The following is an 18,868-nucleotide window of genomic DNA, read 5'->3' on the forward strand; positions in this document are numbered from 1 at the left end:
CCTGGTTAAGAGTAACTTGGTTTAAGAGTGTTTTGCAGAAGAAGCTCCCTTTCAAAATTGGACTTGGCTAAGAGCATTGCTTTGGTTTAAGAGCTCCTGGTATTGGGTGGGAGCGTGAGTGGGGGAGGGGCATGGCCTGCATAGCGGGGTCTGCAGCACAGTACTCTGACCAGGAAGTCTCTTTCACCTTCCAATTTATAGCAGATCCACTTCAGGCTGGGGCTTGCATCAGGGGACAGGAACTGTGGGGGTAATCTCTTTATATCTTTAACCCTCTCTCCCCGGACAGAGAGTGCTGCTATACTGTGTCCACATCTGCCCTGCTCATCCTTCATGCTCCCTGCAGTCTCTATCAGTCTTGTGTTTCCCATCCTGTCCATTCCTGCTATAATGTGCTGCACTCACTCAGCTATACACACTGCTGCTATGATGATTATAAAATGATTTTTGGGCGTGTGGAACCAATGTCTACATTTCAATGATTTCTTATGGGAAAATTTGCTTGGTATAAGAGTGGATTTGGATTACAAGCAGTCACGGAACGAATTATGCTCGTAATCCAAGGCACCACTGTATATGAATTTTAATATTTTCTTTACACTGTCATCAGCTGTCGGCCACGCATTGCTATAACATGCAGCAATGCACGGCTGGCAGCCAATGATTTTAGGTCAGGACCTAAAGCCATATTCAGCTGATGATCGTCTCTTTATAACATGGTGCAATGATCTGCTGAATCTGCCTGATTTGGCAGATTGTCTCTCCAGGTAATAGGGCCTTAGGCCTTATTCACACGTTCCGTAATTTACGGATCCGTATTTCGTATCTGAGTAGTGCACATTGAAGTCTATTGGGCTATTCACACGATCAGTAGCAGAAATGGATGAAAATCAATCCGTAAAAAAAAAGACATGTCCTAGTGCGGACCCTTTTTTTTTTGCGGATCCTCTCATTGAAATCAATTGGTTACGGATTGTTTACGGATTGTAACATGTTGGCATCCGTATTTCTGCAAAAAAATCCAGATGAAGTGCATTGAAAATCAATGAGTAGTAAAAAAATGGAAATACGGATGGAATACGGATGTCCAATCTGCAATTTCTCACGGGTTGTTTCAGGACCAGAAAAAAATACTGAACGTGTGCATAAGGCCTTAGGGTTGGTGTTACCAATGTTTATTTTTCTGTACATTGGCTGTCCAGCTCCTGGGATATATCCAGCCCGATCTTAGAACCTATGCACTTTTTCTTTTCTAGGTAAAGAGGACGTATTCTCATGGTACTTACAGAGCAGGTGCAATGAGGCAGATCAGCCTGGTGGGAGCAGTTGATGAAGAAGTAGGAGATTACTTCCCAGAATTCCTAGACATGTTAGAAGCATCTCCTTTCCTGAAGGTAAGAGAACTTTGTGCATCATATTCGTCCTCTGCTTGTCTTTACTATGTTTACCATCAGAAGTAAGTGTTAGCCTTAAGAGATTTGGGGGTTGGCAGCACTTGATCAGCAGTTATTTATGGCAATAACATGGCCACATGCCTGAGCCATAGGCAACAATAAGAGGACATTGAGCTACTTGATGTGTTTTTGTGGTGTGTGTGATCTTTATCTCTCTCAAAGGATATATGTTTTCAGGGTAAAGTCCTAAATAGAATAGCAGAAATTGATAAGTGTTCTTTGTACTTAAACTGATATTCTATTATGCTATTTATATTGGGAAGATGCACTTTGCAACATTTCTCTTTATACCTCTTTCTAAGGAATCATCCTCATGCCATTTCACATCATTTATGTAGTTTTGATGTTTATGAACTAAATAGATACATCCATCACTGTAGAGAATGTGTTTAATTCCTTGAAATACCCATTTTCTAATGTTTGATTTCATGTTTAACAGCATTGTGTAGAAACTGACTGTGTCAAACTTTCACTTGAATGACAGCGAACTTTGCCTTGGGGGACTCATTCAAGCCTTGAGTTAAAGAGCCGCAAAGAGAGTGATGATGGTCCTATAATGTGGGTGCGCCCAGGGGAACAGATGATTCCTGTGACTGATATGCCAAAGTCTCCTTTTAAAAGAAAAAGGTACAAATCATAATCTGCCAAGCCTTCTAGTCTGTGTGATTAGGGTAATTTTTTTATGTTCTCAGCAAATCTACACTTTTGGTGGCACATGTTTAAAGATAGGTGATGCATGTCGTTAGTGGGAAAAACCCTTAAGGGTGCGTTCACATGTATGCTGCAGATCTGCTTCAGATCCTGTACGTGTGAACGCATCTTCAAGGAATATTGACAGGTTTTCGGAATTTCGTTATTAAAAATCAGCATAATTCATCGGAATGGTGGGGGTTTGGCTGTAAGCACGTAGATTTCTACAAGCTCCTTCAGATGAATAGGATGGTTTCAGAAACTACTTAGATTCTATAACAGGATTCTTCTCAGGGTCTGGAGTTTATTTATTTATTTAAAGGACAACTCCCGTGCTAAGAAAACCCCCCCAAAAATAATTAGAAACATAGTTTATATACTTATCATCCCTCCTGAGCTGTTACTGTTTGAATTTTCCACCGTCTGCACACCCCCTGATTTCCATTCTTGTCTCATTTCTTCCTTACTTCCTGGTTTCAGCTTCCCTATGACGTTGCAAGTGCCTGCCCCTCCATTCACTTCAACTCTTATCATACACTAAACATGACCCCCTCTTACTCTCTTCCGTCAGGCTGCTGTATAATCACACAGGTTGTCAGTCCCTGCACTGAAGCTGCACACACATACTTTCACTTTTGTAATGCAGTGTACATTGCAAAGTGACATCGGCAGGATGGCCGTCCCTAATTAGGTCAGGGCAGCAGGGGAGAGATAAGACGGGGGTCTGTCACAGAGGGAAGATAAACAAGTGACAGGAGTCCACTCGGCAGCAGGAGAGAGTGTGGGGGGAGGGGGGGCTGCCTATGTGCTGGGAGTCCCTCAGGGAGAGAAGATAAGCAAGTGACATGACTCAGATGGCTTGCAGTTGCTCAGCCAATGGGAGCTGAGCAAGCAGAGTCACCTGACAAAGCAGGGGAGGGGGAGGCTGGTGTAACAGGAACTAGAGCAGCCCTCCTGCTGATGACTCATTGTCACAAGAAGTAGCTGAGAGAAGAGCCTGGTGACAGTAATTAGGTATGTGTGAGTTTCCTGCACTTCCTGGTGAAGGGGGTTTCAGGGGGAAAGATAGGGAAGGGAGGCAGATAGAGGATTGAAGCACTTAATGCTGGGTTTACACGGAGCGATAATTTGCCCATTCGATCGTTTAGCGATTTTGAAGCAACGATTTGGTTTTATAACTATCAGCGTTTAGACAAATAAATCGTTAGAAAATTCGTAAGAAAGATCGTTAATGCGATAATTTTTAAGATCGCTTAAGCCCATCTTTTACATAGGGTGAATCTTGAAAGACTGTTTACACGAAACGATCTGCGAATTTTTAGCGAACGATGAACGACGATTAAGACATGTTGAAAGATCAAAATAAACGATTTTTCGCTCATCGCTTGATCGTTTGCTGTGTTTACACGGAACGATTATCGCTCAAATGCGATCGTTGTAAAAATTCGAACGATAATCGCTCCATGTAAACACAGCATAACACAGTTATATAAGTTTGTAATGTGCTTCAATTACTGGGAAAAAGTTTTTTGTGGAAGTTGTCCTTTTAAGTTCTTTTAATTGAAAATTTTAGTGGAAGAAAAATATAATAAAACGTGTGGGTCTGGCATCTTGTTAGTTTCCAGCACTAATGCTGAGGAGTTAATATGTATGTAAGCATCTATTCACACTAGGCAAATTAAGTGTGCGCTCCACTGCTATAATACTCCTACTAAGATTAAAGCAAATGTACCATCAGATTTTACGCTCTAAGTTTTTTATTTGAATAGACCAGCATCAGCACGGAGATGCCTGTGCCGCTGTCCTTTTTTGAACCGCAGCCCAGTTCCCGCGCATGGCTTTGGTCTATTCCCAGGCACTGGCCTGGTCTGAAGCACTGGCCCCCAGTGTCACGATAGTCCGACTCTCTGTACCTGGGAATAGACTGTCCCTGTGCCTGGGAACTGGGCTGGGTTCAAAAAAAGACCGCAGCACTGGCATCCCTGCGACGGTGTCGGTCTATTCATATTAAAAAAAAAAAAACGTATTCTCTCCTGTACCTCTGGAGAGTAGGAAATAAAAATGTAGCAAATGGTAGAAAGGTCCTCAAAGTGAGAAGCAGTAATGCCTAGACAGTGGTGATAGATATTGAACATTTAGATTCAAAATAAACATTTAGGTAAAAGTAGACATATAGATTTGTCCCCAAATTGGGTATAAAATTAAAAATATCGCAAAAAAATGGTAAAAGTGGGAAAATAAATAAAAAAAATTATATGTTGTGTGCATGGAGTAAAAATAACAAATGAAAAGTAAATATTAGTTGAAAATATTTAAAGAGACTTTGTACCCACAATCTGACCCCCTCAAACTACTTGTACCTTCGGATAGCTGCTTTTAATCCAAGATCTGTCCTGGGGTCCGTTCAGCAGGTGATGCAGTTATTGTCCTTAAAAAACAACTTGTAAACTTGCAGCCTGTGTCAAATTTGTGTGGCCTAGAGTACCCATGTCCTAGGCTTTTACCGCCTCTCCGTCCTGCCTCCCCGCCCTCTTCACCATTAGGAATGCCCCTAGAACAGTTTCTCCTAAACCTTACCTGTTGGAACACTGGATCGTTAAGCTCCTGTGCAGTATTCAGACACGTGATGAATGGGAAAAATCCTTCCCAGGGACATTCATAATGTTGAGAGGGACAGAGAGGCGGTGCAGGCCTAGAGCATTGGTACTCTAGGCCACACCAATTTGACACAGGGCTGCAAGTTTAAAATGTATTTTTAGGGCAATAACTGCATCACTGCCAAATGGACCCCAGGACAGATCTTTGATTAAAAGCAGCTATCCGACGGTACAAGTGGTTTTAGGGGGTTCAGATTGTGGGTACAGAGTCACTTGTATGGTATGTAGTCCACAACCACTTGGCTGGTATTAAAAATGTCACTGCCTTAGTATTTGGTACAATAATTGTATCAGGCTGTCATGACTTACTGGAATTTTATACGTTAAGGGGTTAATGATGCAACCCTTTTAATTTTGTTATATAACTGTCATATCAGACAACCAAGCTCTCCTACAGTGTCTTTAGGTGTGAAGTAATTGTCACTGCCTTTAAAGGGGTTGTCCGCGATAAAAATTATTCACAGAATAACACACATTACAAAGTTATACAACTTTGTAATGTATGTATGTCTGTGAATGGCCCCCTTCCCCGTGTTTCCCCCCACCCACGCTAGACCCGGAAGTGTGGTGCATTATACTCACCGCATCTCGTGTCGTCCACGGTCTCCGATCCTCAGCAGTGACGTCTTCTTCGGGAGGCCGGCGGATCTTCCCGAGTGCCGGCGGCCCTCTGCAGCGTCATCCGAAGCTCAGCCGCGATTGGCTGAGCAAACTGTGCTCAGCCAATCGCGGCTGAGCAGCTGATGACGTGGCCGCGTCATCAGCCGCGATTGGCTGAGCACAGTTATGCTCAGCCAATCGCGGCTGAGCTTCGGATGACGCTGCAGAGGGCGGCCGGCACTCGGGAAGATCCGCCGGCCTCCCGAAGAAGACGTCACTGCTGAGGATCGGAGACCGTGGTCGGCACGTGACAGGTAATGTATAGCGCACCACACTTCCGGGTACACGGGTGGGGGTGGTGGGACACGGGGAAGGGGCCATTCACAGACATAACATACATTACAAAGTTGTATAACTTTGTAATGTGTGTTATTCTGTGAATAATTTTTTATCGCCGGACAACCCCTTTAAAGATTTTTTATAGATATGAGGACAAGAATGATATGACTATAAAGATCTCCTTTTTATTCTTTCACCAGAACCACCAATGAAATTAAAAATCTTCTTAGTACCTACCTCGAGCTAGTGAGCCTCGGGAAATGTTGTTTGAAGATAGGACAAGAGCACATGCGGATCATATAGGGCAAGGCTTTGAGCGTCAGACCACGGCAGCTGTAGGTGTACTAAAGGCTGTCCATTGTGGAGAATGGTAAGTCATGCCAACTTCTCTTCCCCTTTCTATGATTTGTTGCTAACTATACATTCATGATGCACTCTGTACAAATCCTGCATAGTGTAAGCAAACATGTAATATAGAATACATTGCTCCCTTGTGTTCCCCCACAGCTATAGTTGTCCTATGTTAACCTTAACAGACCCTTTGAAGAACATCTGAGCGGTACCTATAACCACCTTTGGGCCAAGCTGTGCCCTGTTGCCACTATTATGTTTTTTTTTTTTACTGAGAAATGTTACAAATGCTAGGATTAGAAACACATAGCACCACTCCTGTCCTCAGGTTATTACAGTTCACCTTCATTCACTTCAATAAAACTTACAGTACCACACACAGTGATGACAAGAATCGTGCTGTTTCTGGAAACAAGCACTAAGTTTTTCTAATCCTGGATAACCCTTTTAAGGAAATGTGATGCACAGGGTGCTGGTTTACACTGTTCCATTGTTATGTGCATGCATATATCTTGTCAGTGCCCCATACAGCAATGACACAAATGTCCCTTAGGGCGGTATTAGATGGCCCAATCAATAGTAAACAAGTGCTCTATTATTATGCAGCAAGGGATGCAGGGAGATCATTAGTGATTTCTGTGCAGCCCTTGCTTTAAAAGTGTGCAATAATAAAGATCATGCATTACCTCTCTACGATCCCGGTGTCTTCCTGTCCTCTCCCAGACAGGATTGGCTAAGCGGCTCGTCACTTCAGAGACTGGCTCTGAAGTTGCATCGGTGGCTGCAGATAGCAGGCGAGTAGACAGGAAGACATCAGGGAGCATGGAGAGGTAATGTATGAAATTTTCTTTATGCAGTCATCAGCCACGCATCACTGTTACATGTAGCGATGCACAGACGATGAAGTCCGGACCAAAAGACACTATCAGCATTTAGACTAATAAAACAAGTGGAAAGCATTGAATAATTATAGATGGAAGAATAAATTGTGTAAACAAACAAATAAAAATTGCAACAGAAAGGAGGATCGTCTCAGAAATGCCAAAATGTTCTTCACCTATGTAAATAAGAGAATTAAAAAATTGGTCCACTCAAAAATAATATGGGCGTAATGGTAGAGGGGGATGAGGAAAAGGACAATCTACTAAATACGTTCTTTTCTTACTGTATTCACAGAGGAGAATCCTAGAACAGATAATGAGAGTAGGGATGCAGGGATGATTTCAATCCTTTATAAATCTCTCCTGCCTACCACAACAAGAAGTGAAAAACCGCCCAGGAGGTATTCTTCCAAGGTGCTGTCAGAGACACTGGCCGACACATAGTGGGAGACTGGACTGATGGGAGGGGGGGGGTATTGGGGGACGCTGTCGGAGAGACCGGCCAACTCAGGGAGGGAGACTGATCTGCAGCACACACAGTGAGGATAATGTATTACGGGGGAAGCTGGAGGCTTAGGCAGATGAATGGTAAATGAAGTTTAATGTGGATAAATGTTAGGTAATGCACTTGAGCAGAAGAAATAATAAGAACAGTTACGTGCTAAATGATAAAACACTGGGTAAAACTGATTCTGAATAAGACCTTGGGGTATTGGTGGACAGTAAACTAAGCTTTAGTGATCAGTGCCAGGCAGCAGCTGCCAAGGCTAAAGGCCCTATTCCACGGAACGATCATCGTTCATAAACTCGCTCCAACGACCGCTCGTTAGCGATCGATTAACGTTTTTTTTTTGTGAACGATAGCACACAACACACGTGGGGAACATGAACTATATATGTAGTTTAGCGATTATTTTGCGGTCATTACATGGTCGTTCAAAACGTTCGCCGGGGTGATCATGACAATACGACACACCTACTTTTTTTAAACCTTTTTACGAACGATTTCTAAGTTTACGAATCGATTAGCGAATTATCTTTCAAAGACCAATGATTTTTTTTTCGACATGCTGACAAACAATTAGGAACGACAATATAACTATAGCTCGTTTACACCAATTCCACGAAGCGATTATCGTTAACGAGCGGTCGTTAACGAGTTTATGAACGATAATCGTTCCGTGGAATAGGGCCTTAATAAAATCATCAAAAGAGGCATAGATGCTAAAGATGAGAACCTAGCTTTGCTTCTTTATAAATCACTGGTCAGACCGCAATATTGGAATACTGTGTACAGATTTGGGAATTGGTATATAAGAAGGACACAGCTGAACTGGAGCGAGTGCAGAGGAGGGCGACCAGGGTCATTAAGGGAATGAGACAGGTTATCAAGATTGGGGTTATTTAGTTTAAAAAAAACAAACAAACAAAAAAACTGAGAGGCAATCTGATCACAATGTACTAATATATAAACGGACAATACAGAGATCTTTGTAGTGATCTTTTTACACCTAGGCCTGTAACTAAGGCAAGGCGGCATCTAGTGGAAAAAAGGTTTCACCACCAGCACAGACGCAGATTCTTTACTGTAACAGCAGTGAGACAATGGAACTCTCTGCCACACATTGTCATGGCTGATTGATTAACCCCTAGCTGCACCAGGACGTTACTGTACGCCCTGGTGCCGCTAGGGGAGTTCAGAGAGGGGTTGCGCGTCGACCTTACTCTGAACTACCGCGATCCCGGGTGCTATATGCCCGGGAACGTGGCTATTAACAGGCACGGTCCGATCGCCGTGCCGTCTAAGTATTTAGATGCAGCTGTCAAAGGTGACAGCTGCATCTAAATATTTACTGTCCTCCTTACCTGGTGGTCTACTGGGGGGATCTACGAGGCCAGTGGAAGCGTGTGAACGCGAAACGATCGCAGCCTTAGTGGGACGCACAATGCATGTCTGCCTGTAACATATTATGGTGATGTTTGAATAAATACAGCACTTGTATGGTGATTGACCGCCTCTTGTTTTTTTATTACCAAAAAAATCCCCTCCCCTAATGAAAGTCATAATCGCCCCCCTTTCCCCATTTTGGTATCGCCGCATGCATAATCGCCCAAACTATTAAATTATCACATTCCCTATCTCGCATGCTGTAAGTTCAAAAAATTCCAAATTGCAAAATCGCGCATTTTTGGTTGCATCAAATCTAGAAAAATTGTAATAAAAAGCGATCAAAAAGTCGCATATGTGCAATCAAGGTACCGATAGAAAGTACAGATCATGGTGCAAAAAATTACCCCTCACACAGCCCCATAGACCAAAGGATAAAAGTGTTATAAGCATGGTAATAGAGTGATTTTAAGGAACATATTTTTTTAAAAAAAAGATTTTAATTTTTTAAAAGCCATTAGATAAAAAAAAAAAAAAAAGTTATACAAGTAACATATCGTTGTAATCATACTAACTTGAGGAATATGTATAACAAATCAGTTTTACCCTAGGGCGAATGGCGTAAAAACAAACCCATCCCCTACCCCCAAATAAAAAGTGTTGTTTTTTTTTTTTTTTTTTTTTTCAATTTCACCACACATCTAATTTGTTTTTCTGGTTTCCCTGCATATTTTAGGGTCTGCCATTGCAAAGTACAATTTGTGGCGCCAAAGATAAGGGCTCATCTGGGTCTCTAGGTAGAAAAATGCATGCGCTATGGCCTTATATAAACAAGGAGGAAAAAACGAAAGCACAAGAATGAAAACTGGCTGTATCCCCTAAGGGTTAATAGGGCCATAGCACTTCTTGTATTTTTTCCCCTACAGACCCACATGAGCCCTTATTTTTTTGTGCCACTAATTTTACTCTACAATGGCAAAGCTTTTTTTTTTTTATTGGGTGCGGGGGTGTTTTGTTTTTACGCCGTTCGTCCTATGGTAAAACTGGCATGTTATATATGTTGTTCAAGTTGGTATGATTAAAAAAGATACGCAACTTTTATATTATTTGGTGACTTAAAAAAAAAAAAAAAAAATTCCTTTACCCACTTTTGGGCCCACCCCCAACTACTTATACCTTCTTGTAGCTGCAGAGCAGTTCTTCCACATGGTATCTTTGTCCATGCTGTTTGTTCTTTCCTGAGGGCGAAAATAAGACTTTAGTTGAGGTGCAGCCATGCCCTAGAGGCGTGGCCTAGAGCGCTTGTGCCCAAGGCCAGCACTGCCTTGGTGGTGGTGTTTTAGCGGGAGCGGCGATGGTCCACGCTCGCTTATAGCCGCGGTCCCGGCGTGGCCCCCCTCTGAACTCCCCCAGCGGTGAGAAGGCATAAGTATATGTCATCTGTCGTTAAGGGGTTAAATAAGTTCAAAGGAGGCCTGAATGCTTTTCTTTAAAAAAATAAAAATAAATTATAATATTCCTATAATGTCCTATGCGTGACGCTAAGAAAAAACTATTATGTCCCTTTGGTGGTATTATGGTAATATGCTGAGGGTACTGTGTTGCTGGGGGTACTGTGTTGCTGGGTGGTGTAGTGCAACCTTAGGGCTCACCTTCTGAAAACTTTCTGTCACAGTGGGGTCCGAGGGTGCTGGGGCCCTTGTCTTCTTCAGTATACACGCAGGGACATATAATTTTTAATAAGTCTTTACACAATAGCGGTGAAAGTATATTAAGACTTTACTTGAAGGATAACTATATACAATCCAATACAGGGCATCTGATGATGGCAAACTGTTGGCTTGATCAGACTCCTTTGCTTCAGGGGGAGGGTTACCTTGGTTACTATAGCTTAGACTTGGTGAATAAATAGGATTTCAAAGAGACAGACCTGTTCCAGAGACTTTATAGCTTTCCGCCTTTATAAGGTACGTGTGAATAGGTACTTGAAGTTACTGAAGAGACTTGACGCTGTCACCGCTCGCTATCATGTAGGAGGAAGACGCATGGGCACACTGACTTGGAAGCCAGGAAGATGTGGACGGTGAATGGGAGACCCTCTATCACTTCACCAATCCGACAGCAGGCACTAATAAATACAAAGGATGTCCTGCTGAGACTTAGAAGACACGTATTAGTATTAGGGGGTTGAAGATGGAGTCTGACAGGATTACTGAGGTGGCGTAGGGAGGTTAGATGTGACTCTGTCAATGCCAGACTACCAGCTGTCACTGAGGAGACCGCACAGCCCTTCTGGGTAAAAGGTGGGCGGAGCTAGCTTTCCCCTGGCCAATCACTAGAGTGTGATAGGTTGCAGGGGAGGAGCACTGATCAAGCTCAACACTTGTCTCATTAAAGATTAATACATAACATAAAAATAAATACATAGCAGAAAACAATACCACTAACAAGAGAGCTAAGGAAGAGCAGAAAATACAAAGGCCCTAATACAGACTGTCTAAGGTTACCAATAGCAACAATACATTTCCAGACGCCTGACAATAAATACTGTTCTGGGCCATTACATTACCAGTTATGAGCACTAGATTTCTGGTGATATGTTGATCCAGGAATATTCTGATTGCTATTTTTGAATTTTCTCCTCTGATGGGGCAGCTGGCATCTGCCTCATAGGGGTTTTGTATCTTTCTCTGTGCGGTTTCTGCAGATTAAACCTGATGGACTCTTGTTGTCTTTTAAACTTATTAACTATGTTAATATTACATGGAGCGATAATCTGCTGTTCCGTGTAATAGGGCCCTCAATGTTGAGGCACACTGTGCCGTATAGCACTTTGTTATGAGACACTGCCTAACCCTACAGTAGTAACTAGTGATGAGCAAGTACTAAAATGCTTGGGTGCTCGTTACTCAAGCCAAATATTTCCCGATACTCGAGTGCTCGTTTCGAGTAACGAACCCCATTGAAGTCAATGGAAGACTCAAGCATTTTTTTGAGGGGACTCAAGTTCGGTAGAGAGAAGGTCGTGTGAAAACCTGTCAACCTCAGAAATTGATGGAAACACAACGGAAAATGGACAGGAAATAGCAGGGGCAGCATGTATGCATGCCTCTGAGGCTGCCTAATGGCACCATTATGCCTAATTCTGTGCAACAGCCTGGTTAAAACAGAGGTAGGCATAGGGACCACCCAAAAACTCAGCCTGACACAGCATGTCAGTGAGAACACAGGGAACCATTAAAACAGAGGTAGCGTATCATGAACCACCCAAAAATTCAGCCTGACAAAGCATAGCGGTGAGGACAGAGTGAACAAGGTAGAAGCGGTAGCCAGTCAGCCTCCCAAAAATTTACCAGACCTAGCATGGCAGTGAGCTCACAGAGAACCATTAAAAGTGAGTGAGGAAGAAAGTGAGTCTCCCAAAATTAGGCCAGACACTGAATGGCATTGAGCACACCGAGAACTGCAGGATCAGCAGTAGCCAACATGGAGGCCAGGCAGGAGCAACAGTAGAGCAACAGTAACCAACATGGAGGCCAGGCAGGAGCAACAGTAACCAACATGGAGGCCAGGCAGGAGCAACAGTAACCAACATGGAGGCCAGGCAGGAGCAACAGTAACCAACATGGAGGCCAGGCAGGAGCAACAGCAGTTAACATGGAGGCCAGGCAGGATCAGCAGTAGCCAACATGGAGGCAAGGGCAGGCACACCAGTAGTCAACATGGATGCCAGTTTAGGCCCAGCAGTAGCCAATATAGAGGCAAGGGCAGGCACCACAGTAGTCAGCAGTAGTCAACATGGGTGCCAGTAAAGGCCCAGCAGTAGTCAACAAGTAGCCAACAACCCCCAGCACCCTTTCGATTTTCAATTTGACTGTAGCAGTTGGGGTAACATTCCCTGCATAATGTAACTACTGACTTCTACTCCCGCCACCACCCTTTCGATTTTAATTTGACTGCATTCCCTGCATAATGTGACTCACCGCCTCTCCCCCCACCGCTGTTTTGATTTTGAATTTGACTTTGATCTTTGAGGATCTGGCAATTGTCTCATGTAAAGGGATTAGGGATCGTCCGAACCTGCCGAGGTTCGGGTTCGTATGAACCCAAACGCTCAGCAGCAGATTCCCGCTGTCTGCCCGCTCCGTGCAGCGGGCGGATACAGCGGGAGTAACTCCTGGAAAACTGGCATACAGCCTATGGCTATGGCTGTATCCCAGTTTTCCAGGCGGTCCTCCCGCTGGATCTGCCCTCTCCACGGAGCGGGCAGACAGCGGGAATCATTACCGAGGGTTCGGGTTTGTACGAACCCGAACCGAACTCTGCTCGGACCATCCCTAAAAGGGATCATCACTTGAGGGGTAGTGTACTACAAATCCCAGTAATACAGTGTAGTACCCACTAGTTTGGGGGGGGGGGGTTGTACGGTACAATCTGGTAGTGGCTGGACCTAGACACACGCTGGGATACCACCTTACAATGAGCAGTGAAGTGTTATGCAGGTGTACTACAAATCGCAGCAATTCAGTGTAGTACCCACTAGTTGAGGGGGGCTGTACGGTACAATCTGGTATTGGCCGGAACTATACACACACGCTGTGACACCCCCTTACAATGAGCAGTGAAGTTCTATGCAGGATGCACTACAAATCCCAGCTATACAGTGCAGTACATACTAGTTTAGGGGGGGCTTGACGGTGCTATCTGGTATGGGCAACTACTGTACACACTGTCAACCCAATACAATGCAAGAGAAATTTGAATAGTGCTCCATAGCACAGATCAGGGGGGTATGCGGTTAGTGTGATAAATAATTGAAAAACTCTCACCTGATAGGGTTGTGCAAATGGAGGCACAACGCTCTAAAACCACATGTAGGATCGCTGCCACTCCCAGGTAAAAACCATACAAGATGGTTAGCACTGAACAGAAAAAAGACCTCCCTCCAACCAGGGTAGAAAATCAGGCGCAGATCCAACGGAGATGAAAGATATATTTTAAAATTTAATGTTTAAAACATTCATGGCGACACAACGCATTTCTAAACCGAACCGGTTTCTTTCTCAAGTGTCATCCTCCAAGATGACACTTGAGAAAGAAACCGGTTCGGTTTAGAAACGCGTTGTGTCGCCATGAATGTTTTAAACATTAAATTTTAAAATATATCTTTCATCTCCGTTGGATCCGCGCCTGATTTTCTACCCTGGTTGGAGGGAGGTCTTTTTTTCTGTTCACCGCAATACAATGAGCAGTGAAGTAAGTTCTATGCAGGATGTACTACAAATCCCAGCTATACAGTGCAGTACAACAGGACCACCAGCCCCAAAATCGAAGGAGTACACTGAGCACTTCTTAGGGTGTGTATGCAACACCTAATGTCCCTTTCTGCCAGCAGCTGGTCACCACAGTGTGCTGGTTAAATTGTGGTAGCAGCACTGCAACTCCCAGCCAGCAGTCTGTAGTAATAGTATTAATAAAGCTTTTAAGCCCTGAAAAGGGCTGTTTGTTTATATTGCTAGTATATACCCTGCCTACTGGAACGCTAAATCCTACACTGACACTCTCCCTGACCAGCAGCAGCTCTGTCCCTGATCTCTCACAGCATGCGTCTGAAGCGAGCCTTGTCGGCGCCGAGTTTTACATGGCAGGGTCATCTGATCTGGCCAATCAATCGCTGCTATTGACATATATGGGTCCCACGTCATCGCAGGATGTACCAAAGAGTCTCCTGCATGTTTATTGGCTGCGAAAAAGAGCGCAAACTTTCAGGAAACGGATGATGAGATTTCCTCGAGTATCGCGAGATGCTCGTCTGAGTAACGAGTACCATCGAGTACCTAATACTCGATCAAGTACCAAATTCGGACGAGCATGTTCGCTCATCTCTAGTAGTAGTAACAGATCTGAAATGATTAGTAAGCTCAGTGTTCAGCATAAGGACCTGAGAGCAGGATGGGAACAGTGAATCACACTTGGGTTGTTTCCATGGGAACCCATGATGTCATAGGCCTCCATGTGTCACACGGAGGAGGAAACGATGCTGTGAAGATGTGATCTGTCTCATCCCAGCATTCCTCTGTCAGGAGATCAGTGCCAATAGTGATCAAGTTGCCAGCTTTGCAGAAGTCATGGCTTTTGATGTGCAATGGGTAAACTGAGATCTCAGCACTGCAGCCCGGCGTGCGCGCTGAGAGATGAGTCCAACACTCATAGAGAATGACGGAGCGCTGGACTCTCCGTCATTCTCTATGAGCGTTGGAGTCATCTCTCAGCGCGCGCTCCGGGCTGCAGCAGATGATATCTCCGTGGCCCGACCAGATCCAGAAGCGGGACCCGGCGGGATCAGGTGAGTATAGGGGGCTGTAGCAGGGGGTCGGGAGCCTGTCACCCCAGCACGGGGGGTGACAGGTTCCCTTTAAAACAAAGATTGTATGGTCAGATACTGGCTAGAAAGTGCAGTATCTTGTCTGTTCAGGGCTTATTGGTTTTCATGCCAGCCAGGAGTGTAGAGTGTCAAGGCCCTATTCCACCAACAGATCTGACGACAGATTATCTGCCAAAGATTTGAAGCCAAAACCCAGGAACAGACTAGAATCAGAGAACAGGTCATAAAGGAAAGACTGGATTTCTCCTCTTTTCAAATCCACTCCTGGGTTTGGCTTTAAATATTTGGCAGATAATCTGTAGTCAGATCAGTTGGTGGAATAGGGCCTTTATAGTGTACTGTAAGAGCCATTAATTGATCGTATGTTCAAGTCCGTAGGGGACAAAAGTTTTTGGGTTTTTTTTAATCTAACCACTCCTTTCTAGTTCTCAGATAAACAAAAAATGAATTCCGAAAAAAAATATCCCGGATATGAATTCCGAAATTGATATCCCAGCTGTGAAAACATCCATAGTAAAATTATGGACCCTACCATGAATTCAATAAAAAAAAAGCCAATTTTTATTCACCACTTATTTAACCACAGGACCTTTTTATCATTTCAATCCAAAAATGGTACAGAAGACCAATTGATCACTGCAAAAATGAGCCTTGAAGCAGGTGGTGGTGCAATGGTGCTAACCCGCAAAATAAAGCTAATGTGCTTGGTGTGAAAAGGAAGGGTGTCTGTGAAGAACTGATATCCAGTTTATTATCATAATTTTATAGAGGCATAAGGAAACCGACTCCTAGCTACAAACCATTGCTCTAGGAACTGTCTGATTTTTCCTAATTTTCTTCATCCTTATAATGTTGCCTTAAGCTGTAGACTGTAAATGAGATCTGATCCTTAACAACTACTCAGTGTGACCTGTTTTGCAAACTCGATCATATTACTTAGTTGGATTAACTGCATCCTCCTAGATTGTCAAAGGTCGTACTTATTCAGTTTAGAAATTATAACCTACATTGTTCTTGTGATATCTGATCTTAAAGGGGTATTCCCCCCCCCAAAAGCTAAAAAAATAAAATGCTCCCAAACCTAGCTGGTCTTACTCAGGAGCCCCCCCTAAGTATTTTGAGCCATCTTCCATCTTTCTAGCTGCTTCCGCTCCATAGTTACAAGTTTTTTAAAAGCCAAACTATATCAAACATGGCGCCGGCCAGAAAACTACACCTCCCATCATGCAATGCTTATGTCTGGTCCATGATGTACGGTCTTTGGGAGGAAACTGTTTTTGCCGGGGTGCCGCGGGTGAGGGACTGGGTAACACGGGCTAGTCACGGGAAAGGGCCGCGGGGGAGGAGTCCCAGCTTTGAGTGAGTCTTCCCCGCCGCAGCACCGAACACGGATCACTGGAACAGGAGTGCTTACCTGCGGCATACACACACCCGGCGCTCACCAGACCCCCCTGGTGAGTGCAGTGTGTGTCGCGGGTGAGCGCTCCTGTGCTGTGACACTTCTCCCTTCACACACACACAGCCGACTGTGCCCACTCCTGTCATCCGCCCAGCCCGCACCTGTGCTGTGATACCCATGCTGACATTGTGCAGCAGGGGCAAAGCACAGGATCGGGCTGGCACGGAAGGTAGAGCAGTCAAAGTCGGCTGTGTGTGTAAAGTGTCACAGCGCAGCACAAGAGCGGGCATGGTTGGATGTGGGAGGGGGGAGCAGGGGTGGATCATAGAAGCGGCCATCTTTGGATCTGGGGGGAGCGGGCCGGGGAAACACAGGAGCAGGCATTGGTTGGATCAGGGGGGGGGGGGGATGTCGCAGCACAGGGGCGAGCCGGGGGACTGACAGGAGCGGCCATGGTTGGAGATGTGTGTGTGTGTGTGTGGTGAGTGGTCACAGCAGCACTGGAGGAAGCTGAGGGAGACTGTAGCTATCCTCCCTCTCTTCAGTGGGCTGGGTTAGCCCGGCCCATTGAAGAGACAGAGGACACGTGATGCCGACATGGAGGGTGGGGGCCAGGAGTAGGGAGCAGTGTCTGGTTGGGCTGAGATTTGATGATTCTGTGTTTTTGGTGGGGGTGAATGCACCTTGAAAAAGGCTACGCCAAAACGTGCGTTGGGGGGCCGTCGGTGGACACTTGGATCCCTATCACTATTGGTATGACACTTTAGTAGCTCTATATTATTTGAGCCCTATGAACTTTCTAAAGCACTTTATCTACCTGCTCACGTATATTACTATTTGTTCATAGTTTATTTTTGTGTTGTATTTATTACTTAGTCTATTATGTATTTATTTACTCGTGTCTATATGCAGCAGTCCCCTCATTGTATGTTCGTTGTTTTTAAACATTCTTTCAGTCATGGTTCATTGTGTATTCATTCATCATTTTGCTATTGTATTGTAATTTTAAATAATAAAAATGTTTATATATATTGTAATATATTAGAGGTTCAGTTGTTTCTTTATTGGTTTTTATGGCAAAATAGTTCAGTCTACAGTATTAGTAAATGCAGTAAGTACACTTAGGGCCCTATTACACCAAACAGATTATCTGACAGATTTTTTTAAGCCAAAGCCAGGAATGGATTTGAAAAGAGAAGTCTCAGCCTTTCCTTTATTATCTGTTCTCTGTTTATAATCCACTCCTGGCTTGGCTCAAAAAAAATCATATAATCTGTTAATGTAATAGGGCCCTTACTAACAGCAGCTCCCTGTGTACCTCATAGGGCTATTATCAGACTCCCTCATTCAGGTTGTGCTACCCTGCTCTGTGGTAAGTCTGTCCATAAGATGGTTGACGTGGAGGAGCATGTGACCATGTCCCACCCCCAGTGTTCTCCATAGGCATATTCAGGCTCAGTAATGGTCACATGCTCCTCCATGTCGGACATCTTGTGAATAGACTCACCACAGAGCGGGGGAGCCTGACTGTAGCTCTATGAGGTACACAGGGTGTTGCTGTAAGTACACTTATACTGTACACTGAACTATTTTACCATTAAGTGGACAACCCCTTTAAATATATCTGACCTATACTTTTATGCTACAGTTTGTGTAATCCTGCAGTAGAGTGCCCACATGTGAGTTTCATCCATTAAATGATGATAGTACTTGCCACTGCCCAAGAGCCACATGTGGCCCACAAACTACAGGCTGCTTTAGAACATATTTAGAGGATAGTTTTCTAGTAGCACAAATGTATATGTTTTTAAGTAAACTGAGAATGTAGATCATATGCTGGTGTCTTCTTCATTCACAATATAGGAATGAACAGCCCGGATAACCAAAGATGTAATATGTTTTAACGCGGAAGACTTCTTAGAGGTGGTACAGAGATTGCAGCTAGACTTGCATGAACCCCCACTGTCCCAGGTAAGCTTGTCCAACTGTGATTATTCATATACTAATGTTGATATGTATCTTGTGTTTTGTTTCTTCTCTTCAATTTATGGAAAAATTTTGGTCACTTTCTTTTCATAGTCTAAATAAACTCTAGAATGCCCCTTCTTACGTTTACCCTGTGGTAAAACTGACATGTTATCTATGATCTTCATGTCAGTATGATTAGGCAATTTATATAACTTTTTTTATATTTGACAGCTTTTAAAAAAATTAAAACTTAAAA

General features: G+C 43.9%; 1 protein-coding gene across 1 annotated transcript; it reads left to right on the forward strand.

Moving 5' to 3' along the window:
- Positions 1–1,256: 1,256 nt before the first annotated feature.
- On the forward strand, positions 1,257–18,553 carry LOC138775284 (lysine-specific demethylase RSBN1L-like; the record flags this gene model as incomplete). The annotated part of the gene is given in 5 exon segments (XM_069955885.1): positions 1,257–1,394; positions 1,939–2,081; positions 5,941–5,968; positions 5,971–6,110; positions 18,508–18,553. Coding segments are annotated over 5 exon segments (468 nt in total), but the record flags the coding sequence as incomplete, so codon positions are not given.
- Positions 18,554–18,868: the final 315 nt, after the last annotated feature.

Source organism: Dendropsophus ebraccatus, unplaced genomic scaffold (assembly GCF_027789765.1).
Source record: "Dendropsophus ebraccatus isolate aDenEbr1 unplaced genomic scaffold, aDenEbr1.pat pat_scaffold_1463_ctg1, whole genome shotgun sequence".
Taxonomy (NCBI): Eukaryota; Metazoa; Chordata; class Amphibia; order Anura; family Hylidae; genus Dendropsophus; species Dendropsophus ebraccatus.